Source organism: Lithobates pipiens, unplaced genomic scaffold, assembly GCF_037356315.1.
Source record: "Lithobates pipiens isolate NorthernLeopardFrog02 unplaced genomic scaffold, aLitPip1_a1.2 Scaffold_27, whole genome shotgun sequence".
Taxonomy (NCBI): domain Eukaryota; kingdom Metazoa; phylum Chordata; class Amphibia; order Anura; family Ranidae; genus Lithobates; species Lithobates pipiens.
The window spans coordinates 143,500,193-143,521,874 of NW_027507788.1; the positions used below are offsets into that span (position 1 = coordinate 143,500,193).

Genomic DNA, 21,682 nt, shown 5'->3' on the forward strand with positions numbered 1-21,682 from the left:
AACTGATCAGTGTATTCGGACGTCGGGGAAGTCTCCCTGCTGTCAGAATACAATAGCTCAGTGGGAGTGATTCCCCCATCCACCTCAAATTTGTGGATGGGGGAATCGGGTCAGGTTTTTTCGTTCAATCTGCTGGTTGAACAAAAAAACTGTATAATGTATGGGCTGCTTTAAAGTGAGTTTCTCGCTGGCCCACCATCATGCTAGCACTTAGGCCTCTTGGGTAAAAAAAATGATGCGTTTGCAGCCTTATATATCCAAGATAATGCAAACAGCTGCCTAAAGATCCTTAGTGCAATAGTGCATTGAGATGTAAAATAAAAATAGAAAATGTTATGTTTGAGTTCAGTGATTTACACATATAAACATGTATATGCAAGCACATACAAGCATATACTTGTAAATTGAAACACTGGCAGCTAGAAGAGAATGACAAAGAATTTTACACGTGTATATGCATATGCACATTTATGAAGCATAGATCATGCCAGCAAGATCTTGCATATAAACCTTATTTAACCCTTTCATGACTAAGCCTATTTCTGACATTTGGTGTTTACGAGTTAAAATCTGTATTTTTTGCTAGAAAATTACTTAGAACCCCCAAACATTATGTATATTTTTTTAGCAGAGAATCTAGAGAATAAAATGGTGATTGTTGCAATATTTTATGCCGCACAGTATTTGTGCAACGGTCTTTTAAACGCAACTTTTTAGGGAAAAAGACACTTTCATGAATTTAAAAAAAAACGAAACAGTAAAGCTAGCCCAATTTTTTGGTATAATGTGAAAGATGATGTTACGCGGAGTAAATATATACCAAACATTTCACGCTTTAAAAACTTCACACAAACTTTGGTACCTAAAAATCTCCATAGACGACATTTAAAAAAAAAAAAAAGTTATTAGGTTAGAGTTACAGAGGAGCTCTAGTGATAGAATTATTGCTCTCACTCTGAAGAGCGGCAGATGTCCCCTCCCGCTCCTCCGGGATAACAACCGAGTGGCTTTTAGCCGAATCGGCTGTTATCCCTGGATAGCCGATCGCCTGCTCTAAAAAACAGCCTGCAGGCATCAACCCGGTATAACCTCCCTAAAGCCAAGGCTGCATATCTGTGTATGCTCGGCGGCAAGGGGTTAATTATTATGTCTGGGTGCAATAGACTACTACTCACCTTTGCAAGCGCTCCTTTCTCCATAAATGCAACCGCCAAACACTCTGGGGTTGATTTACTAAAGGCAAATCCACTCTGCACTACAAGTGCACTTGGAAGGGCAGTCCTTGTAGATCTGAGGGGGACATACAAGGAAAATAAAAAAACAGTATTTTTTTGCTTGTACATGATTGGATGATAAAATCGGGGTGGAACTCTGCTTTAAAGGAGAAATACCGCCAAAGCTTGCTTGGCTGCACTTCTCCTGTGGATCACAGAAGTGCAGTTTGTATTGGACTCCTTTGACCCATTTTCAGCAGACAGCAGACTGAAGCCCGCTGTTGGCTGACATCACAGAGCAGATCCAGATGCCCACATTCTTAGACTGGAACTCAGCTCAGCCTCTCAGCGGGCCGCTGAGAGCCAGAGCTGGCCGCTGAGAGCCTGAGCTGCTGCTCCCACCCTCTCCACAGCCCAGCACTCCACAGTGAGTGTGTTTGGGCGGGGGGGGGGGGGGGGGGGCTGGGCAGAGGAGAGAGCAAGTAATTGACAGTCAGCAGCTCTCTGCTCACGGAGCTGTGAGAACTAGTGCTTGATCATTCTGTTTTCAGTGTTAGAGCTGGTGAGGGACAGATGCAGCATTGGACCAAAGCTGCATCCAGCTAGGTAAGTAGTATTAAAAGAAACAAAACAAAAACAAATCCCATACTTCTCTTTTAATTAAATGTATATTTTACAATGAAAGTGATGTGGAGTAACTAACTTGTGTCTTTCTAGGAGTGTGGCTGACAGATCTGGTACATGTAGCAGCACATGAGATCGGACACTCTTTGGGATTAATGCATTCTCTGAACAGAGACGCTCTGATGCATATTAATGCCACACTGACTGGGAAGAAGATTATTTCCCAGGATGACATTTGGGGGATCTACAGCCTATATGGTGGGTTAAAATAATATGTGTTAAGCATATTTTCTTTTACACACGTATGTATATGTATAAACCAACACGTGACATTCACTAAACATACACTGCATGTGAATGTGTATTAAATTACAGTGATTTACCTGCAGTGAATGTTCGGTGAATATCACACTCAATGCTTTATAATTATGCCCCAAGTTTACTGTATTGGAATGTCAGTAATGTAGTTCTATTTTTTGCCTGGATGATACTTTTTATTCTTATAATTTCAAATGTAGTTCATATTCTCTTTCACTGCTATTTAACACTGGAACACAGTGTGGGAAACACCCTTGTGAACACCCCTGCGATCAGATTCTGGTGCGGACAAAAAAAAGGGTCCTGCACAGTGTACAGTTTGTATGGCTGGATTTGTATCGCATAGACATCGCATGTGATCTGTAGCGGTGCGAATCACATGCTATGTCTGGCATCGCAGCAGTGTGAAACAGCCTTAAACTTTTCAGTATGAAGGCAACATTGGATATTTTACAAATATCCGTGGGCTGAAAGAAAAACTGTTTTTAACAAAATGAATAAACAGGCTGCAAGAAGTAACTTCACCTCAGAAGCCCCCAGCACTTCAGAGTTCCCCTTTTAGATCAGAGCACTGATTAAAATCAGAAGCCACCCCAACACATCACAGGAACCTACTTCACATTAGAGTCCTTCAATCATGCCTTACAACCCTCACCACAGTGCCAGTGATTCCAGACAGAGAGTAGGAGACAGAGCAGGTTCTCTTCTGAATGCTAGGATGGACCTTATTGCCACCGCCCTGAATAAGCATCATGTGTTTCCATAGTCCCTTCGGGCCGGACGCCAGAACCACATTTACAAATGGTGTCCCTTGGTCATTAGGTGTTATGGTGCTGAAAGCCAGCCTGTCTACACAATGTAAAAACTCATGACACAAATGTGGGACAGGGTGCTGTGTGCCAGGTAAAATCTTATATTAGGTTGGATGTGACCCCATGGATGTAGTTTGGAGACCTTTGAATCTATAGACATATTAATACCTTAAAGGGGTTGTAAACCTTCATGCATAGGATGCATCAAGGTGAAAAAACACCTGGCAGTGACTGGGCCCCCAGCCCCCCCCCCCCCCCCGTTTTACTTACCTGAGCCCTAGAACTTGACCGATGGGGGCGCGCTGTCTCTCTGTCCAGGGTTCTATAGATTGCATAAAATAGATTGATAGCACAGCCATTGGCTCCCGCTGCTGTCAATCAAATCCAGTGACGCAAGCGCCAGGGCCGAGTCCTGCATTCAGCCTCTATGGACGCAAAATGCTGGATGCGGGAGCACGCCCGCATGGTAACCCCCTTGGGAAAGCACTTCTCCAAGGGGGTTATCATATGTGGGGAGGACCCGCGAGAGCCGCCGGGGGACCCCAGAAGAGCAGGTTCGGGGCCACTCTGTGCAAAACAAGCTGCACAGTGGAGGTAAGTATGATATGTTTGTTATTTAAAAAATATATATATATATCTTTACAATCACTTTAACTCCAGTCGGGTACAAGAGATTGCCATTTAATTCAGTTATATATTCATAAAAAAAAAAATCACTGCATAAAGCTAGAATAGCTGACTATACAGTATTTGCTTCCTGCAAACCCTTGCGCAAGAGAGGGGGGGGGGGGGCAGCAGTTTGGGTCAGTCATGCTCCACTGCATTGCACAGTCTTCAATCTACTGTGAAAAACAGCTAGCTTGGTGACCACTTCATCAGTGTCCTGATCCATTGGCTCCCCTCAATATCCAATCATCAGGGCTAGGCCAACTCACCAACTTGGTCAGCAACTTTCTAGAAGACATGTCCATCTTTAAAATGAATGTCACACAAGAGAGACACAGGAGGCTGCCATTGTCAACCTATTTTTCTAAAATGTCGAATTACTTTTCTGTAAAGTGGACCCTCTGCTTCAATACTTTGATTCCCTAACCAGAACATTTATTGGGATCAGGGATTATGACTTTCCACTGACATTTCCAATATGCATGTAGCACTCTGGTGTTTAGATAGGCTGGCTATTAAATTTAACTGCCAAGTGATAGTTGCTTTGGCCAATTGATAGAAGGTCAATTGATTTCACCCTAATTCTGGAATCGCTGCCCTTCTCTTTTTTGTCACCAGATGGCCAGGTATCTGGTGTCATTAGATAAGACAAGGGCATGGCAAGGACAGGTTAGGAATGAGTGGCGTGAGGTCAGGTGATCGGTGTTCTGTGCCACCTAGACGGCTGTCTGGGTGGACATGTGTTGTATTGCCCCAGGCTGCTAGGCCAGAGACCTGAGGCCTATCCTGGGGACATCTGGCTGCTAGGCTGTCTGAGGGCCTATCCAGAAGCAAGAGAGCAGCGTAGGGTTGAGATTGTGGCTTTCAGTCCAACTGGAATTAACGGTTCTGCCGGCCAGAGAACCTGTCATGGTCAGGGGTAGAGGGGAAGCTGTCGCCACTAAGGGACCATCCACCTAATTACCAGGGACCACTGTGAGTAGCTGAAGCCAGTACCAGAGCAGTATTCTCACTAACCGGGGATGGTGAAGAATTGGGAAACTGATGTCAATTGGGAAAAAGATGTCAAGCCAGGGACCCAGCCAGAGGAGGTGACACTTGCAAAGCATTATTGTGTTCCAAGCCAGGGACCAGGCAGGCCAGTGGGGTGATGCTTGAGGAGTATCTGTGAGTGCCAATCTAGTGACCCAGCAGGGACACGGGGGTGACGCTTGAGGAAGATACGGAATGGGAAGTTTGGAAGAGCTCAGGGAATCCAGTGGCAGTGGATCAGCAGGTCTAAATGATAGATTGGGAGCTCCGTTGAGTGAAGATCAACCATAGGAGATTGTAGAAGAAGTGAAGAAGTTCATGACAACCTTTGTTAGAAACTGTTTCAAGATTGTTGGCATAGGAGACAGCGGTCCTACTCATGCAGATGTGGTGTCTAGCTGGATGCCTTTCCCTGCATGGCTGTCTGCCTATAGAAGTCTGAGAGTTTACCAATTAACATTGCAACTACTTAAGGGTGTCCTGGCCCCAACCCTCTCTCCCATTGTTCTGTTCAAAAAAACAAAAAATCTCTTTGCATTCAAGAAGTGTCTGGTGCCCATTTAATCCACCTTGCATCATACCCACCATGCCTTGTAACCCACTCCAGACAGAAGGATGTCAGCTGTCCCTAACCCTGGAGGTCACCATTAGGCCTCAGGGGCCCCGGGACCTCGCTACATGCATATTTATTTTGAATCAGTGACTCAAAGTTAATAAGTCAGCATAGGACAGCTGGCGTTTCCCATGTTTCTCTAATGACAGGTTTACTTTAAAAAATAAAGTGACTTGAGAAAACACAATACACCTGCCAGCCATATATTTTTACATTGTCAAAATACTGCATGTGTTGTTCTGGGACAGATAATCATGAACAAACTATTATAATCTACTAACACATGCCTCCTTATATTGCAGGGTGCAGAGACAGATATCTGGTATGTGCCAGCTGGGCACAGAAAGGGTATTGTGAGTCCAGAAGGAAACCTATGAAGAAGTATTGCCCATACAGCTGCGATTTCTGTTACGGTAATCAGTTTTGTTTTGCGGATAAATTGATATATTAAAAAGGAGGAGGTGATTTCTGTGGGCAGCATAAATAATTAATCGATTAAACTTCATTAAACAGGACCCACATATCTAGATGTTGTTTGAAATTGCACATTTTACATTTGAATAGATTTAGGAAGAAGTCTCCTTAAAGTGAAAAAATTAAATAAAAAAAAGGAGAGAAAAGCGCCATTACCTAAGTAGCATTTATTAAAACGAAGAACAATAAATTTGCACTCACATTTGAATGACATTAAAAAGCGTATCAAAAAGTCTCAAGCAGGTGGCAATCTTCCAGGTAGTCAAAGGTGAGAAAGCCCCTGGATATGATGTAAAGTGTTTGGAACCAAGAAGGTGACCAGGGAAACACCAGGAAGAGCCTGCAGCAGACTGAATGTGTATATCACATGGATGAGAACCGCTGTGGACAGCAGGGTAGTGTTGTAGGCCCACAAACTGGCCATGATGATGTCATGTGTGGTGTCGATGGGCATAGTTATGCATTTGGGAGTGTGGCCCCCTTTGTCAAAACCTAGGTAGTGGAGCTTTTCTCTCCTTTTATCTGTTTATACATGGTCTGCTGGTGGGACCCTCCCCAGATCCTGCTTGGAAGAGAGACTGCTGACAAAGCCATAATGTGAATTTCATGCCACAGTGATTTTTCTCAAGGATTAAAAAGACTTCTTTCATTTTGGGTACACTTAGGGTGCCAATTTACAGATCTTTTATTAGTCTTCATAAAGTAAAGCTCCTGTTGAGGAAAAAAAACAATCCCTTCTATATATTTATTTAATTTTTTTAAATCTCACTTCAATACTTGATTGTGGTCTAGTGATACTGAGAAAGGCCTCTCCCCAAAAGTCCTAGTGTTGCGATGGGAAAAAAAAAAAGCACTAAGCCAATCAAGTGTAAGAAATTAGTTTTGGGAAGGGATTCTGTATGCAGTGTACTTTATGTCCTCAGTATTGCTATATATACAATTAGCGGAAGATTTATTTATTTTTGACAGTTTAGAAGGACATAGCTCACTGCAGACAGAAATGGAAAGGTCATTTTTAATAAACTTGTCTATGATCTCCCAGAAAAGATAAAAAAAACAAAAAAAAACAAAAAAAAACCAGACTTTTATAATGAAGTAGCTAAGATCTAAGGTCCCATTCAAACCTGAGTGTTTTGTAGATTGACGCTCCAAAATCTCATGGTTTTCAATTGAGCCTGTTCACATCTGGGCATAATGTCATTTGAGCCTTGTAGCTCAAAAAGTACATTAGCTTCATATAAGCTACAAGCATTTTTGCCCTCAACAGACTTCAAAGGGAGCACCTGAAATAAATGCATAAAAAACACACATCTAATGCATATGACACATGTAATGCAGCTTGTCCATTAGCGGGTGGGATTAGGGAAAAGAAAAGGCACCGCAGCAGGTTGTTTGCAGGGTGAACACACAGTTTTGGGTGGGTGAACCAATATTCTATATAGGATATGCCTTTATTATTATTGCAACCTGTATACTTAGGGCCATCTTTAGAGCACGGCAAACATGGCACCTTCCCTGGGCCCAATCTTTGTTGGGGGGCCCGCACTACCCCCGAATTGTGGCCCTGATGATGGCTTTGCAGAGCGCACAGAGGACACAGGAGGCTGTATTCCCGAGCTAGCCAGCAGAGGGGGGGGGTGGGGCCGGGAGCTCCACTGATGCCCTGACCCCGCCCCATAAAGCCTGTATGCTCGGAACAGAACGGCTGTAGTGAGAGCAATGATAAGAGTAGGAGCATCAGTGGAGCTCCTGGCCCCACCCCCTCTATAATGGCTGGGGAATACAGTGGTCCGGGGGCAGGGCCGGGTGCTCCACTGACACTCTAACCCCGCCCCTGTGCAGCCTGTGTGCTCAGGGTGGAGAAGTTGAAATGAGAGCAGAAATTGGAAGCCCCGCCCATGGACCTCTGAATGTATGTAGTGAGCTCAGCTGGCCAGGTATGTCTTTACGCCCATCCTTTCCTGTATCATGTCTGTAGTCTCCGATTGTCTCCTATAGTACAGCCGCAGTCTCAGATTGTCTCCTGTAGCATGTATGCAGTCTCAAATTTGTCTCCTGTAGCATGTCCGCAGTCTCAAATTTGTCTCCTGTAGCATGTCCGCAGTCTCAAATTTGTCTCCTGTAGCATGTCCGCAGTCTCAAATTTGTCTCCTGTAGCATGTCCGCAGTCTCAAATTTGTCTCCTGTAGCATGTCCGCAGTCTCAGATTTGTCTCCTGCAGTATGTCCACATTCTCTGACCCTTTCCTGCAGCATGTTTTCAGTCCCTGATGCTCTCCTGCAGTATGTCTGCCCTCTCTGACCCTCTCCTGTAATATGTATATTAATGTGCCGCTTTACTTGCTCAATTATTTGGGATTGCTCCACTGCTCGGTAATGATGTGCATTAACCTGTAGCAACCAATCAGTGAACAGTAGTGATCTGCTGTAATCTCTAGCAACCAATCAGTAAGTGGTAATGATATGCTGTAACCCCTAGCAACCAATCAGGGAGTGCTAATAATGTGCAGTAACCTCTAGCAACCAATCGGCAAGCAGAAATTATGTGTTGTAACCTATAGCAACCAGACAGCGAGCAGTAAGGATAGGCTGCAACCTCTGGCAACCAATTGCAATCGCTGCGTGCTCTGCTGCAGTAAACTGATCTGGAGTCTACCTGCTATTTTTTGTATGTCATCCAAATAGGGGGGGGGGGGGGGGGCAAGAAAATGTTTGCCCAGGGCCCAATCAATATTAAAGATGGCCCTGTGTATACTATATTGATAAATTAAGCATGCAAAATCAGCTTTCTGTGGAATGAGGTGTGGGGGGATCGAAAATGGGGCATAACAAAAAAAGTTTCACTGGGCAACCTTAGCAGTCTGGGACCAGAGAGTTTCTTTAGAATGTATCTAATAATATTTTAATGTTTAATGCAGATTTTCCATTTCCTACACGAGTGCCAACGCCAATACCACCCAGAACCAAAGTTCGTCTGGTTCCAGAAGGCAGAAACATGACCTTCCGATGTGGGAAAAAAATTATCCACAAAAAAGGGAAAGTTTAGTAAGTATATTCTGCACCCCAATCAGAAATGCCAATAAAATATTTGGGTTATTGTATGGCTGTAGTTGCTCATGGTAAGCCGCTATGACATTGATGCATATTTAAATTGTACAACAGAATAAAGGTGATCACCCCCCTACTAAAAATACCTTCTTATTCCAAATAAGATTACAAATGTGTCCGAAAGAAAACAGTCATTGGTATAGATGAACTTGCCTCAATGTCACCCATTTGTAAACAAGTTTGCATCCTCTTCCATTGTCCCTGCTTTCTATGTGTGACACAAGTGGCTGGAATGCACTCTTAGTGTCATTGGAGCGGAACCGAAACCTGGAAGCGCATCATCCCCCGGAAGTACATCATATTCGGAAGATGCTCTGTAAACAGATGGGAGTAAACTAGAAATGCCAAAAGCAATCAGGCACTAATGAGAGGGGCAAAATCAATCATTGACACTTTTTCTCTCAATATTCGCTGCATTGGAGACAAATGAATACATACATAAGTATTTTATAGATCGCAGATAGAAATACATATTGTGACATAGATTAAGTAGATGGGAAGCTGTTAAAAATATATATGTATTGAAGAATATAAATTAAAATATTTTAAAGTGGAAGTAAACACTGCTTGCTCACTTGTACCTCTAGGTACGCTTACTTGTAGGTACAAGGAATTTCTCTTAACCATTTGCTTATTGGGCACCTAAACCCTCTTCCTGCCCAGGCCAATTTTCAGCTTTCAGTGCTGTCACTCTTTGAATGATAATTGAGTGGTCATGCTACACTGTACCCATATGAAATTTTTATAATTTTTTTCACACAAATAGAGCTTGCTTTTGGTGGTATTTAATCACCACTGGGGTTTTTATTTTGTGCCAAAGAAATAAAAAAAGACCAACAAATTACAACAACAGTTTTCATAGAATTTTTCTCCTTCACTGATGTGTGCTAATGCGACTGCAGTGTAGGGCACTGATGAGTGGGCACTGATCAGGAGGCACTGATGAGGCTGCACTGCTGGGAAGCACTGAGAGGCACTACTGATAGGTGGCACACTGATGGGCACTGCTTGGCAGCACTGTGAGTACTGATAGGTGGCACTGGAGGGCACTGATTAGCAGTACTGGTGGGCACTGGTAGGTGGCACTGGTTAGCAGCAGTGGTTGTCTGTGTGTGAGACCAATGTCCCTCTTACAAAAGCTTTATTTTTAGGCTTTATTTTTTTTCTCCTCACGATGACATTATATGATCAGCTGTCATTGGCTGACAGCTGATCACGTGGTAAAGGGTTCTGTGATCATCAGCCAAGTCCCGAGAACTCTGTGCTCACAGAGCGCCCCGCAGGAGGCGCTCGGGAGCGCGAGCACAAGAGGACGTATATGGTTATCTTCCCAGCAAATTAGGCCCATGCTGTCCTACGGCTATAGCGCAGACGTGAAGTGGCTAAACGTGCACTGTTTAGGAGATATTCACTACATCTGCAGCTGGTGACATCACCGGTGCATGTGCACTGCGCTCTGAAGGGACGGCATGCCCTCCTTTCAGAAAGCTGTGCCATGGTTGTGGCTTTGGGGCGGATGCGTGGGAGTGAAGTCATCGTGACTCGGGCATTCAAACGGCCAGAGCCCGCAAACCTGGAAGAAACACTAGGTGAAGATGGAAAACATGTCAGCTGCGACAGTGCGCCGCTGGAGGGCTTCATTTTAAGGTAAATCTCTCATTATATCTTGGTTCTATATAGCTACAGGCATAGGTATGCACAGCCTATTGCATTAGGGTGTGCACCCCAAAGCTCAAACACGCGTGCACGAGTGTGTATGTATGTATGTATGATATACTGTGTGTATATATATATATATATATATATATATATATACACATACACACACACAGTATATAAATACACACGCTTATAAAAAAAAATGTAAAAAACCTTTTAACCACTAGGCGTCCGCGCTATAGCCGAGAGACGCTGCAGCGCGGAGGCCAATTGCCGGGAGGCCATCCCTGGACGTCCTCCTGTTTACTTCCATGATGCGCGCTCCCGCGAGCGCGAATCGGGGAAATTTTGTGCTGGCTGTGTCCCTTGGACACAGCCAGTCACAGATCGCTGTAAATGGTCAATCACAGCGGCCGTTTACAGCCCGATCGGCATGTCCAATGAGAGATGATCTCATATGTAAACATATGAGATCGTCTCTCATCGCCAGCTTTCCCTCCTTACACAGAGACAGCGTGTGAGGAGGGAGAGCGAACAGCTGCAGCGGTAAGTAAAAAAAAAAATAAAAAAAAAGAAGAAAATAAAGTGCCACAGTAAATGTCAGTGCCATCTGTCCCCACTGCCACCTGTCCCCAGTGCCACCTGTCCCCAGTGCCACGTATAAGTGCCATCTGTCATCAGTGCCACATCAGTGTCACGTGTCATCAGGGCCACATATTAGTGCCACCTGTCAGTGTAATAGGTAGTCAACAAGTTAGATGTGTAATTTATGCTCCTAGAACACCTGATGGCGCTCCCTGCATGTTGGGCCTCTCTATGTGGCTGGGCTGTGGAAAAGTCCCACACATGTGGTATTGTAATACTCGGGAAGAGTAGCAGAATTTATTTTGGGGTGTCATTTGTGGTATACACATGTCATGTTAGAATGATAACCTATTACAATAACAATTTTGTGAAAAAAAAAAATCTTTGCAAAGAATTGTGGGAAAAAATTACAACATCAAAAACCTCACCATGCCTCTTACTAAATACCTTGGAATGTCTTCTTTCAAAAAAGGGGTCATTTGGAGGTTATTTGTACTTTCCTGGCTTGTTTGAGACGCAAGAAATGAGATAGGCCATCAGTTCATCAGATGTGATCAATTTTTTATGATTTGCACCACAGCTTGCAGACTCTCTAACTTGCACAAAGACCAAATAATTTCCACAAATTCGGGTTATTTTTACCAAAGATATGTAGCAGTATAAATTGTGCCCAAAATTTATGAAGAAAAATTTAATTTGTTTTTTTTCAAAATTTTCGGTATTTTTTCATTTATAGTGCAAAAATAAAAAACCCAGAGGTGATCAAATACCACCAAAAGAAAGCTTTATGTGTAGGAAAAAAAAGGACAAAAAATAAATTTGGGTACAGTATTACATGACTGAGTAATTGTCATTCAAAGTGTGAGAGCACCGAAAGCTGAAAATTGGTCTGGTCACGAGGGGGGGGGGGGTTTAAGTGCCCAGTTGTCAAGTGGTTAAAATGTATTAAAACACGGACGGTGTTAGTAGGGCAGTGGTTGGTGTCAGTAGAGCAGTGGACTGTGTCAGTAGTTTTTTATTTTTATTATTTTATTTTTGTATAATTTTTCCAATTTTATTTTTTGAATAGTTTTTTACAATTTTTTTAGGAGTCCCATTGGGGGGCTTTGGTGAATATCAGCAGGGGGAATTTACTCCACACTGGGTGGTGGCACACCCCCAAGCACACGCCTATGGCTGCAGGAAATAATCATGTTGTAAAGTTATGTATGCACCGAGTCAGCTTTAGATGGAAAGAAAAAAAATATGACTGGAGCTTCATTCTCCAGTCCAGAATGGGATTCGTTGCTGTGGGCATAGGCAGTCTTTAAATGGGGAGAAAAAAAAAATAGCATATACAATTGCTACACTAATCATATTTTAATTGAATATTCTTAAAAATGACCTTTCCTTTTTAGGCTTGGTTCACATATGAGCTGCATGCAGCTCACAGCAAGGGTCTGGTGCGTGCGAATTTGGGCTGAATTCGGACCTGAAACAGACCAAAAGATGCACAGCGTTTTTCTGCAAAATGCTCCGGACTTGCTGCAGAGATATGTGAACCGGGTTCATAGAGAGCCGGACAAAATCTCCTGCTATTGCGAATTTGATGCAGGGATACCGCATCCAATTTGCAATGGTGTGAACCCAGCCTTAATCTGCAGCACTGCAAATTTCTGTAAAATGCAATGCAATATGGCAACCTGGATGTGTTCTGTACACACATGGTATATAGAACGCCCCCCAGAAATATAATTTCCTACTCGTGTGATTGGCTTACTGATTTTCCCAGAAGTTTGCACAAAGATACAAGTCAGATTTTGGGCATCCACTGAAACAAAAATAAAATTTTTGGTGAGACACTCCCAAAGGGAAATCACGCCTAAAGGGGCACAGAGCTTGGCACTTTTCTCATTAGAAAACTGCAAGTGCAGCAGCTGATTGATAATTATAAAATCACGCCCATTTACATTCACTTTCCACATGGATACAAACAAAATCTGCAACAAAAGCCCCATACACACTATCAGATTTTCTGCAGATTTTTATCTTCAGATTAACCAAAAACATGTAGTGCAAGGGCCTGCCTGATTGCATACAAATTGAAACTCTTAAGGTTTGACCTAGTATTATATGGTTTTGGTAAATCTGAAGACAAAAAAATCTGCAGAAAATCTAATAGTTTGTATGGGGCTAAAGTTTGGTAAAATACCTGCAATGTACATAGATCGCCAAGAGGGGAATTTGTTTTTCCTTACTCTTTAAAGCATTTGTTACCCCAACACTTCATATTCCTGATATGTGCCTGTTGTACTATGTACTTGTATAAGAAAGTATCCCGTTCTCTTTGTGTGAAATCCCTGGCAGTCCATCTGTTTTCCCAATAAAAACTGACCACACTAAGCAGGAGAGCACAGCGTGGTCAGGTCTCTAGCTATGCTGGGAACTTTATGTACTCTTCTCCAATGATCAAATTTGTCCTGACACACCCCTGCTGCACAGAAATTCACTGGGAAGCTCGGTTTGCTGCTGCTTATACTCACCTAGCTCTAAGACCCCTTTCACACTGGGGCCCCCATGCATTAGCGCTAAAGCACTGCTCATTTTAACATTGTTTAAGCTTTTAACCCCTGCTAGCAGCCGAAGAGGGGGTTAAAAAGCCAGTATAGCACTCCCAAACCGCCCCAAAGATGCTGCTTGCAGGACTCTAACGTCCCGCAAGCACTTGGGCTCTCATATTTGGGCGACATGAGAGACAGTTTTCGGGCGCTTTGCAGGGACTATTTCTAGCGCTAAGACGCCTGAAAACTGCCTCAGTGTGAAAGGGGTCTTATGCAGCGGAGAACAGAGGATCTGTGATCACTTATAAAAAAAAAAGAAAAAAAAAAGTATTTATATATTTTTTTTATATCTATACAAACTGTTTGTCTTTCATTTCTATTTTAAACTGATCGGGTTGTTTTACAAGGCGATTATTTACAATCACTTTAAGTTTACACAGATGAAGCTCGCTCTAGTAAAGATTCTTCTATCCTTGCAGCTGGTACAAAGATAACGAGCTCCTAGAATACTCTTATCCTGGATACCTGTCCCTGAACGATGACCACATGAGTATAATTGCCAATGCAATCAATGAAGGCCTCTACACCTGCATTGTGAGGAAGAGGGACCGAGTGCTGACAACGTATTCCTGGAATATAAGAGTACCATTGTGAGAACTCTTGTAGGTAAATGCAGATTTGGACTACAGGGGACCAACAGTTCCACCATTGAAAAGGAGGCAACACCATTTCTTTGCAGCTAGCCACATGCCTCGTCTAATTAATTAAAGGCTCTCTGAACTTGGCTGGGTATGGTGGTAAGAGAATGGGAACATGTCTACTGAAGGATTATTGTATTATTGAGCTTTGCACACTTTAACCTTTACAAACGTCTAATTGCTAGGGAGGTACAAAACCCCTTGCTGGGGTGGATTTAGTAGTATTTTTGTACAGCATTATGATCAACATTAGATCTCCAAAATGCCTATTTAGTATGGCAGCGTAAAGAGGAGAGGAATGCGGTCACTCATAACAACTAGATTTCCGAAGATAGAAAATTAATATGGATTGGTTGATGTGGGTTACCACTTCTTTCCTTACTTAATAAGTTCACCAATTGGTTTGTCATGAGACTAAACTACAAGTGTTATTTATACTACAAGATGTGTTTCTCAATAATATAGCTAATAAATCCTGGAATTTGATAGGGAAATGTGTTCAGTTCCAAAGTATCATTTTTCCTTTCTTCTTGTTTGACAGACTTGAAAAGTGAAAAAAGGAAAGTGATGAACTTTGTGAAAAGTATTCTTTACCTACATTTTCAGTTATGCCTGTAGATCAGGGATGTTAAAACTGATGTATTGTTGTGGAAACGGGTACAGGTAAAACACACACTATAAAAATGTATTCGCAAAATAGTTTTTATTTTTTTGTTTTTTTTTTAGGGCCCAGTCACACTTGCATGTTACTTGCTCTATGCGCATTGTGTTATGATGGCATTTATTCTCAATAGAGCCCAACACACAATGCACCATAACACAGTTTTTTTTTCTATCTGTTGTGGAGCATTGGCAGCCCATTCATCATGAAAGCTGCCTTAACGCAACCTACATTAAAGCAGAACTATACTCAACTTCACTCCAGCGATGCGGCATCCTGGAGCTCCCCACCACAAAGGTCTGTCTGAAGGACCTTACACCCAAAGCCGACATCAGATAAAGCAGTCACTTTTACCTGGTAGAATTTGGAGAATGGGTGAACAGGGGACCAGGTGGCAGCCTTGCAAATCTAAGAAGTGGCTGCTTGATGCCAAAAAGCCCAAGCACTCACAGATCTAGCAGAGCCTGTCTTGACTATAAGTTTGGATAATGGTATGTCAGTGTACCTAGAGGTGGTGTAACAAGACGATGGTGCACCCTTACGGGGACAATCCGGGATGACAAAAACAAATTTATTTCTAAAAGAAGCAGTGGCTGAGAGATCTCACAATCTGAACCAAATTGAGGCAATAAAGGGAATATTTTCATTCAGTGAACTGGAACCAGAGGGATGGAGGAACGAAATACTGGTTGAGGTGAAAGTCAGAAACTACCATAGTCAAAAAGGAAGTCCTAGGTCTCCACACCATCTTGAGTTATGCAAACCAGAAAGAGTTGCTTGCAGGATATGGGTTCAAATGGCTTCCAAAGAATAGAACAAAATTCAGATCCCACAGAGTGACAGGAAAATCAACAGGGGGAGCTACACAGGTGACTCCCCGTACAAAGGTCTTAATTAAGGAATGAGAGGCTGACATTCTCTAAAACAAGAGAGATGAAGCAGAAAACTAACCCAAAAGGCAAATGCTGGTCTAGATTTTTATCATTGTAGAAATAACTGATTCAGAAATTCCAGAACCTGAGCTTTAAATATCTGTTAAGGCTAGTGACTATCGAAGCAAGGATCACTAGGATGACCTCTATTTTATCATGTAATGCAGTGAAGGCAAGAGTTTCTGGGGAAAGTTTGTTGTTGAAATTGGAGGCAAGGAGATCAACATCTAGCATCCCGACCTGTGACACAGATCCTGGAACACCTCCAGATGTAGGGACCACACCTTAACCCCACCTCCAGGTCCAGACATTGCCAGCTGAGGAAGCCTGCTTTCCCATTGTCTGTACTAGGTTACAAATGGCAGACAAGCCTGGAACACAAAGTATTGCCCAGGACAGGATCTTATTTACCTCTCTTGCCATGGAAAGACTTCTGGTTCCTTTCTAATGGTCGATGTACACCACAGCTGTGATGTTGTCTGACTGATCGGATGACTCTCCAGCAGGATGGTCCAAAATTACAGGCATAGCCAACTTGGCCAAAGCGCCAGGCTGTTGGTTGGGAGATGAGATTCCTCCAATGACCAAGTCATCTGCACGGAAAAGGTGCTCAGGGCTCCTCCCTGGTCCAATAGGCCCACAAAACAGAATGTTGTATTGTAGAGGTCTGGAGTAAAACTGGGCAAATGAGACAACTTTAAAAGAGGCTACCACCAGGACTTCTGTCTGACACGGAGCAAGTGCTAATTCAATGCCAACAGATTAGACCTAAAAAGCACTCCTCAACCAACTTGTTACCAGAAGGGAGTCTGGAAAGTGCCTTATACAGAACCCAGTGCCTGTAGGTCACATCAATGCTATCCTCACATTGTCCAGTCCAGCGAGGTCTGGACAAAGCATGACAAAAGTCAGACTGAAGACAGCTGTGCAGACAGGAGCCACTAAAAAGGTGATCTTTACAATGAGCACTGGCTGCCTTAAACCTCAGCTACTTTGCACTAAACAATTCAAAAATGAACATGCACACAGAGTGTCTTGCAGTCAGAAGAGAAGTTGATAGTGTGACTTTATAGGAATTCTACAAGTACAAATACAATTGAGACTGGTGCATTATGACTGATAACGTCTGAGGCATTGATGTAGGTATAACCTGCGGCAGGGCCACTATGGCTCCATACCAAATTGCCTTTCCCAACTCAGTACTCTTATTAATTTACATTTGACCTTTTACCTATAAAGGCGTTTCAAGAACTGGTTGTGGCCAGTTCAAAACCCTTCATTTGTTACCAGGTGGGAACTGTCTATATACTACATAATAATAAAAATGAATCTGCCCACAGCAACCATTCTTGCTCTTGCATTCACATTACCAGCCAATAGATGAATGAATCAGAGCATTGGTCATCAACCCTGTTCTCAGGACCCACTAATAGGCCAGGTTTTATGTATAGATTCTTTATATGGCCCTCCAAGAAAAAGCACCGCTCAGCGCCCTGAATATAACAAATGAGGTTGAATATGCAGTGAAATATAAAATTATAACCTAAATTATAAAATAACAATTCAGCAGCTTCTAAAAAAACAAAACAAAACAAACAAAAAAAAAACATGACTAAAACAACATTAAAAACACCCTAAATACCTTATAATATTGCAGCAGCGCTTTTGTCATATATTCAAATATGGCAAGTTTCAATATAATGGTCATATAATATTGCAATGTGATTCAGTGATGTTAATTGTTGATCGTGGAAAAAACTCCTTTCACCACATGTGACCGCTCAAACAGAACTCCAACCAGATTTTAGAGGCGTATCATGTAAGGATCCATGTGGAAAAAAACTAATTGGCCACATAGTGTAATACTGTTGGTAAATTTATTAATCAAGCCCCAATCAACCCCTTACAATATATACATACAAAAAATCCTAATAACTCAAGCAATAATAAAGTGCCTGTGCAAACATCACCGATCAGACGGTAGTAGAAGGGAGCGCCTGTGCGCACCAGCGATCCGATCCTACTTCCTGATGTTCAAGCTGCCCGTGACACACACGCGTCACTTCCGGTAAACCACGAAAATCACGTCCCTGATGCGTTTAGTCACGTCCTGACTTCGTCTGGGACGCCCTCAGACAAAGTCAGGAAGTGACGAAACGCATCTCCGTGGTTTACCAGAAGTCACGGGCAGCTGGAAGTAGGATGGGATCCACATGGATCCTTACATGATATGCCTCTAAAATCTGGTTGAAGTTCTGTTTGAGCCGTGGAGATTAAGTGATATGATTCAAGGTACATTACCTTTTCATATGTGGTAAATGCAGCCCCAAAGGGGAGACAGTCACACGTGGTCAATTGTCTGGTGGAAGGAGTTTTTTTTGCACGATCAACAATTAACATCACTGAATCACACTGCAATATTATATGAACATTATATTGAAACTTGCCATATTTGAATATATGACAAAAGCGCTGCTCCCGGTGACGTCACTGACTGCATGCACTCTGAATATCTCCTAAACTGTGCAAGTTTAGGAGATAGTCACAGTACCTACAGGTAAGCCTTATTACAGATTTACCTGAAGGTAAAACATGAAAAAGTGGGTTTACCACCACTTTAAAGCTGTAACAAACCCCCAAAAAAACTATATAAATAAAATAAATTAATAATAATAATAATTAAAAAATAAAAGTACTATATTGCAGATTACCAATTGTTCGAAGTGGTGGCTGCATTTGTTTTCTTTATTTAAATTGTGGTGTGTGTAACCAGCTTGAGGCTGAATTTACACCTATGCATTTTTAGAAATTTTAGCATTTTGCAGTGCAGTCCATTCAACATGGTTTCCTATGGAACGCGTTCTTGTAGTGCAAATCTGCAAAATGCAATAAGTACTGAAAATGCATAGGTGTGAATCCAGCCTTAGACTAGCAGATTTAGATGCACTTGACTAACAAATTGAAGCTGAACTTCAGCTAACACTTTAAGCTAAGCAGTCACAGAAAACTGTTTTCTTCATATTGGGATATAAATTTTTAAATGAATAAAAAGCTGATCATTGTAAGCACTGCTATCAGTGTTAACAGGTGTGTCTCAACACTTTAACTGCTACTTTGTGTTGACTGCTTTGTCTGTTAAAGAAAGTTGAAAAATAACAGACTTACTGGCTGCATCACCAGAAGAAAAAAAAGGAAATAATAAAAGAAAGAAAACAAATGCAGCCATCACATCTTAGAATTGGTAAGCTGCAATTTGATGAGTTTTAGTTTTTAGGTGTAATTCCACTTTAACTATAGCTACCAAAATATTCCTGTGTAATTGGTTTAACACATTATTGAAGATGCACAAAAAAGGGTGTATGTTTAGTTGACAAGGTGTAAATTTTACAAATCTGTAGAAACCTTTATGGGAACAATTCTGTGCAGGCACATATGTAATGACTATTAAAAACTGGAGATGAACAGTGTATTTTACTATGACTTTTGTATACTGCTGTTGAATACATTAAATATAGTTTATGCTTAAAGCCCAATTCCGGGCAACTAAAAAAAAAAAAATTATCCTTTGAAGTGGGGCTGTGACTGCCGTGCAAGGGTTAATTACTTGTTTTGATTACCTGATCCTTGCTTCTCCCTGCAGACCCATCCCCACAGCTTCTTCTGCCCTACACTCCAGCAGTAGTCCTGACCTCATCAAGACCACAGCAGGGTCCATAGCCCTGCACTGGATGTGATGACCGCAAGGGAAGCCAACTGCTGGAGCATGGGGGGGTCCTATCTGCCGGGGGGGGGGGGGGGGGGGTGGTGGTCTAACTCTTTCTCCTCTCCTCTATACAAAATGAGCTGTATGGGCGCAGATCCACTGCAAGCGATAATTTCAACATTAAATCAGTAGCTTGCTTTGAGCCAAGTTGTCTCTAAATTCACGTAGAACTTCTTTACTTGATTTCCATCATAATACATACAATAATATGTATATGTATTGCAAATATAACTGCTTGGCATTTCGCAGGATGGGTTTGCTGATGGTTACAACAGTGGACCATGCCTGCCTAATCTGTGTTGAAACAGCCAACTGTGGTCTCTTTCAGCAGCCCATAGGTCAGGGTGACAAAAACAAGCAAATAATTAAAGCAGACCTTCAGTCATTTTTTCAACTTTCCATCTATTAAATCTTCTGCCCTTATTGTTTTAACTTTGGAAAACATTTTTTTTTTCTGCCAGTAAATACCTTATACAGCCCACTTCCTGTTTCTTGTCTGGGAAAAAGCCTAGGCTTATGACATCATGCACAGCTCTCTCACTCTCTCTCGTGAGAGTTTGCCAGGAGGGGGGGGGGGGGATTAGTCATAAAAGGGCTAATGAGAGCGGCAGGGCTGCAGGAGTTGGAGGTGTGCCTCTGTGTGTCTTTGTAAATCCAGGAAGTGAACAGGCAGCAGCTTCAGCTGCCCACAGTTAAAATGGCTGCAGTCAGACTTAGTCAAGGGAGATTTATTGCAGCATATTTGGCAAGTACAGAATCACAGTATATATAAAATAATATGCAAAGAGGTTGGAGGGAAGCTTCAGAATGGCAACGATGTTTTTATTACAAATTATGTGAGCAGACTGCAGTTCCTCTTTAAGAGGCAGCCAGGGACAGACCTTTGTCACTCTAAACAAGGGCTTTCATGGGAGGAGCACCAGGAATTATTTTATTGAAAGAAGAAGATGAAAATACCATGTTACAGCATATATGAGATTTTAGTCAATGGGTTTACAGTCACAAACTGAGACACACTGAATTAATATGATCCTGGTGCAATAACTGTTAAGAAGGGGTTGTAAAGGTAAATGTTTTTTCACCTTAATGCATTCTATGCATTAAGGTGAAAAAACATCTGACAGCGCCGGCCCCCCAGCCCCCCGTTTTACTTACCTCACCCCTCGAAAGTCCCGCGCTCATCCCCCGACGTCCTTTCCACTGTTCAGCCTGGCTGCTGATTGGCTGGAGTGGATGGATGGAAAGCAGCGCAGCCATTGGCTCGCGCTGCTGTCAATCACATCCACTGACGCGGAGCGCCGGGGGGCAGGGCCGTGTGATACAGCGCGCGGCTATAGCCGCCGGCTGTATCATGGGAGCGTGCCCGCAGATGCTTCTCACCATGCAAGGGAGCTCGCATGAACGCGAGAAGCACCTGCAGGAGGAAGCCGAGACAGCCGCCGAGGGACCCCAGAAGAGCAGGTTCGGGGCCACTCTGTGCAAAATGAGCTGCACAGTGGAGGTAAGTATAACATGTTTGTTATTTATTTTTTTTAATTCACTTTACAATCCCTTTAAGTATTCACGTTTCTCAATAGCAAAGACATTTGCCAGTGTTGCCCTAGCCTAATGCCTACTCATTAGTCACTGGTCACCTCAGTTTCCTGCCAGTAGACACAGCTTATAACACAACAATGAAGAATTCAAGCAATATCAATTGTGTTCAGGGACAACTTATCTGAAAGCAAGCTACAGCAAATGTACAGTGCCTTGAAAAAGTATTCACACCCCTTGACATTTTCCACATTTTGTCATGTTACAACAAAAACATAAATGTATTTTTATTGGGGTTTATGTGATAGGCCAACACAAAGTGGCACATCATTGTGAAGTGAAAGAAAAATTATAAATGGTATTTAGAATTTTTTACAACTAAATATGTGAAAAGTGTGGCATGCATTTTATCATTTGCCTTTCACTTCACAATGATGTGGTACTTTGTGTT

The 21,682-nt window shown here is 42.5% G+C and overlaps 1 protein-coding gene across 1 annotated transcript in view; it reads left to right on the forward strand.

Moving 5' to 3' along the window:
* The window catches only part of MMP23B (matrix metallopeptidase 23B), a 94,463-nt gene extending 79,422 nt beyond the window's left edge, over positions 1-15,041 (forward strand). The window contains exons 5-8 of the mRNA XM_077457596.1: positions 1,932-2,096; positions 5,582-5,692; positions 8,671-8,797; positions 14,124-15,041. Coding sequence (XP_077313722.1) covers positions 1,932-2,096; positions 5,582-5,692; positions 8,671-8,797; positions 14,124-14,298 — 578 coding nt within the window. The 3' untranslated portion in view covers positions 14,299-15,041. The remainder of the gene's footprint in view (positions 1-1,931; positions 2,097-5,581; positions 5,693-8,670; positions 8,798-14,123) is intronic.
* The last annotated feature ends 6,641 nt before the right edge of the window (positions 15,042-21,682 follow it).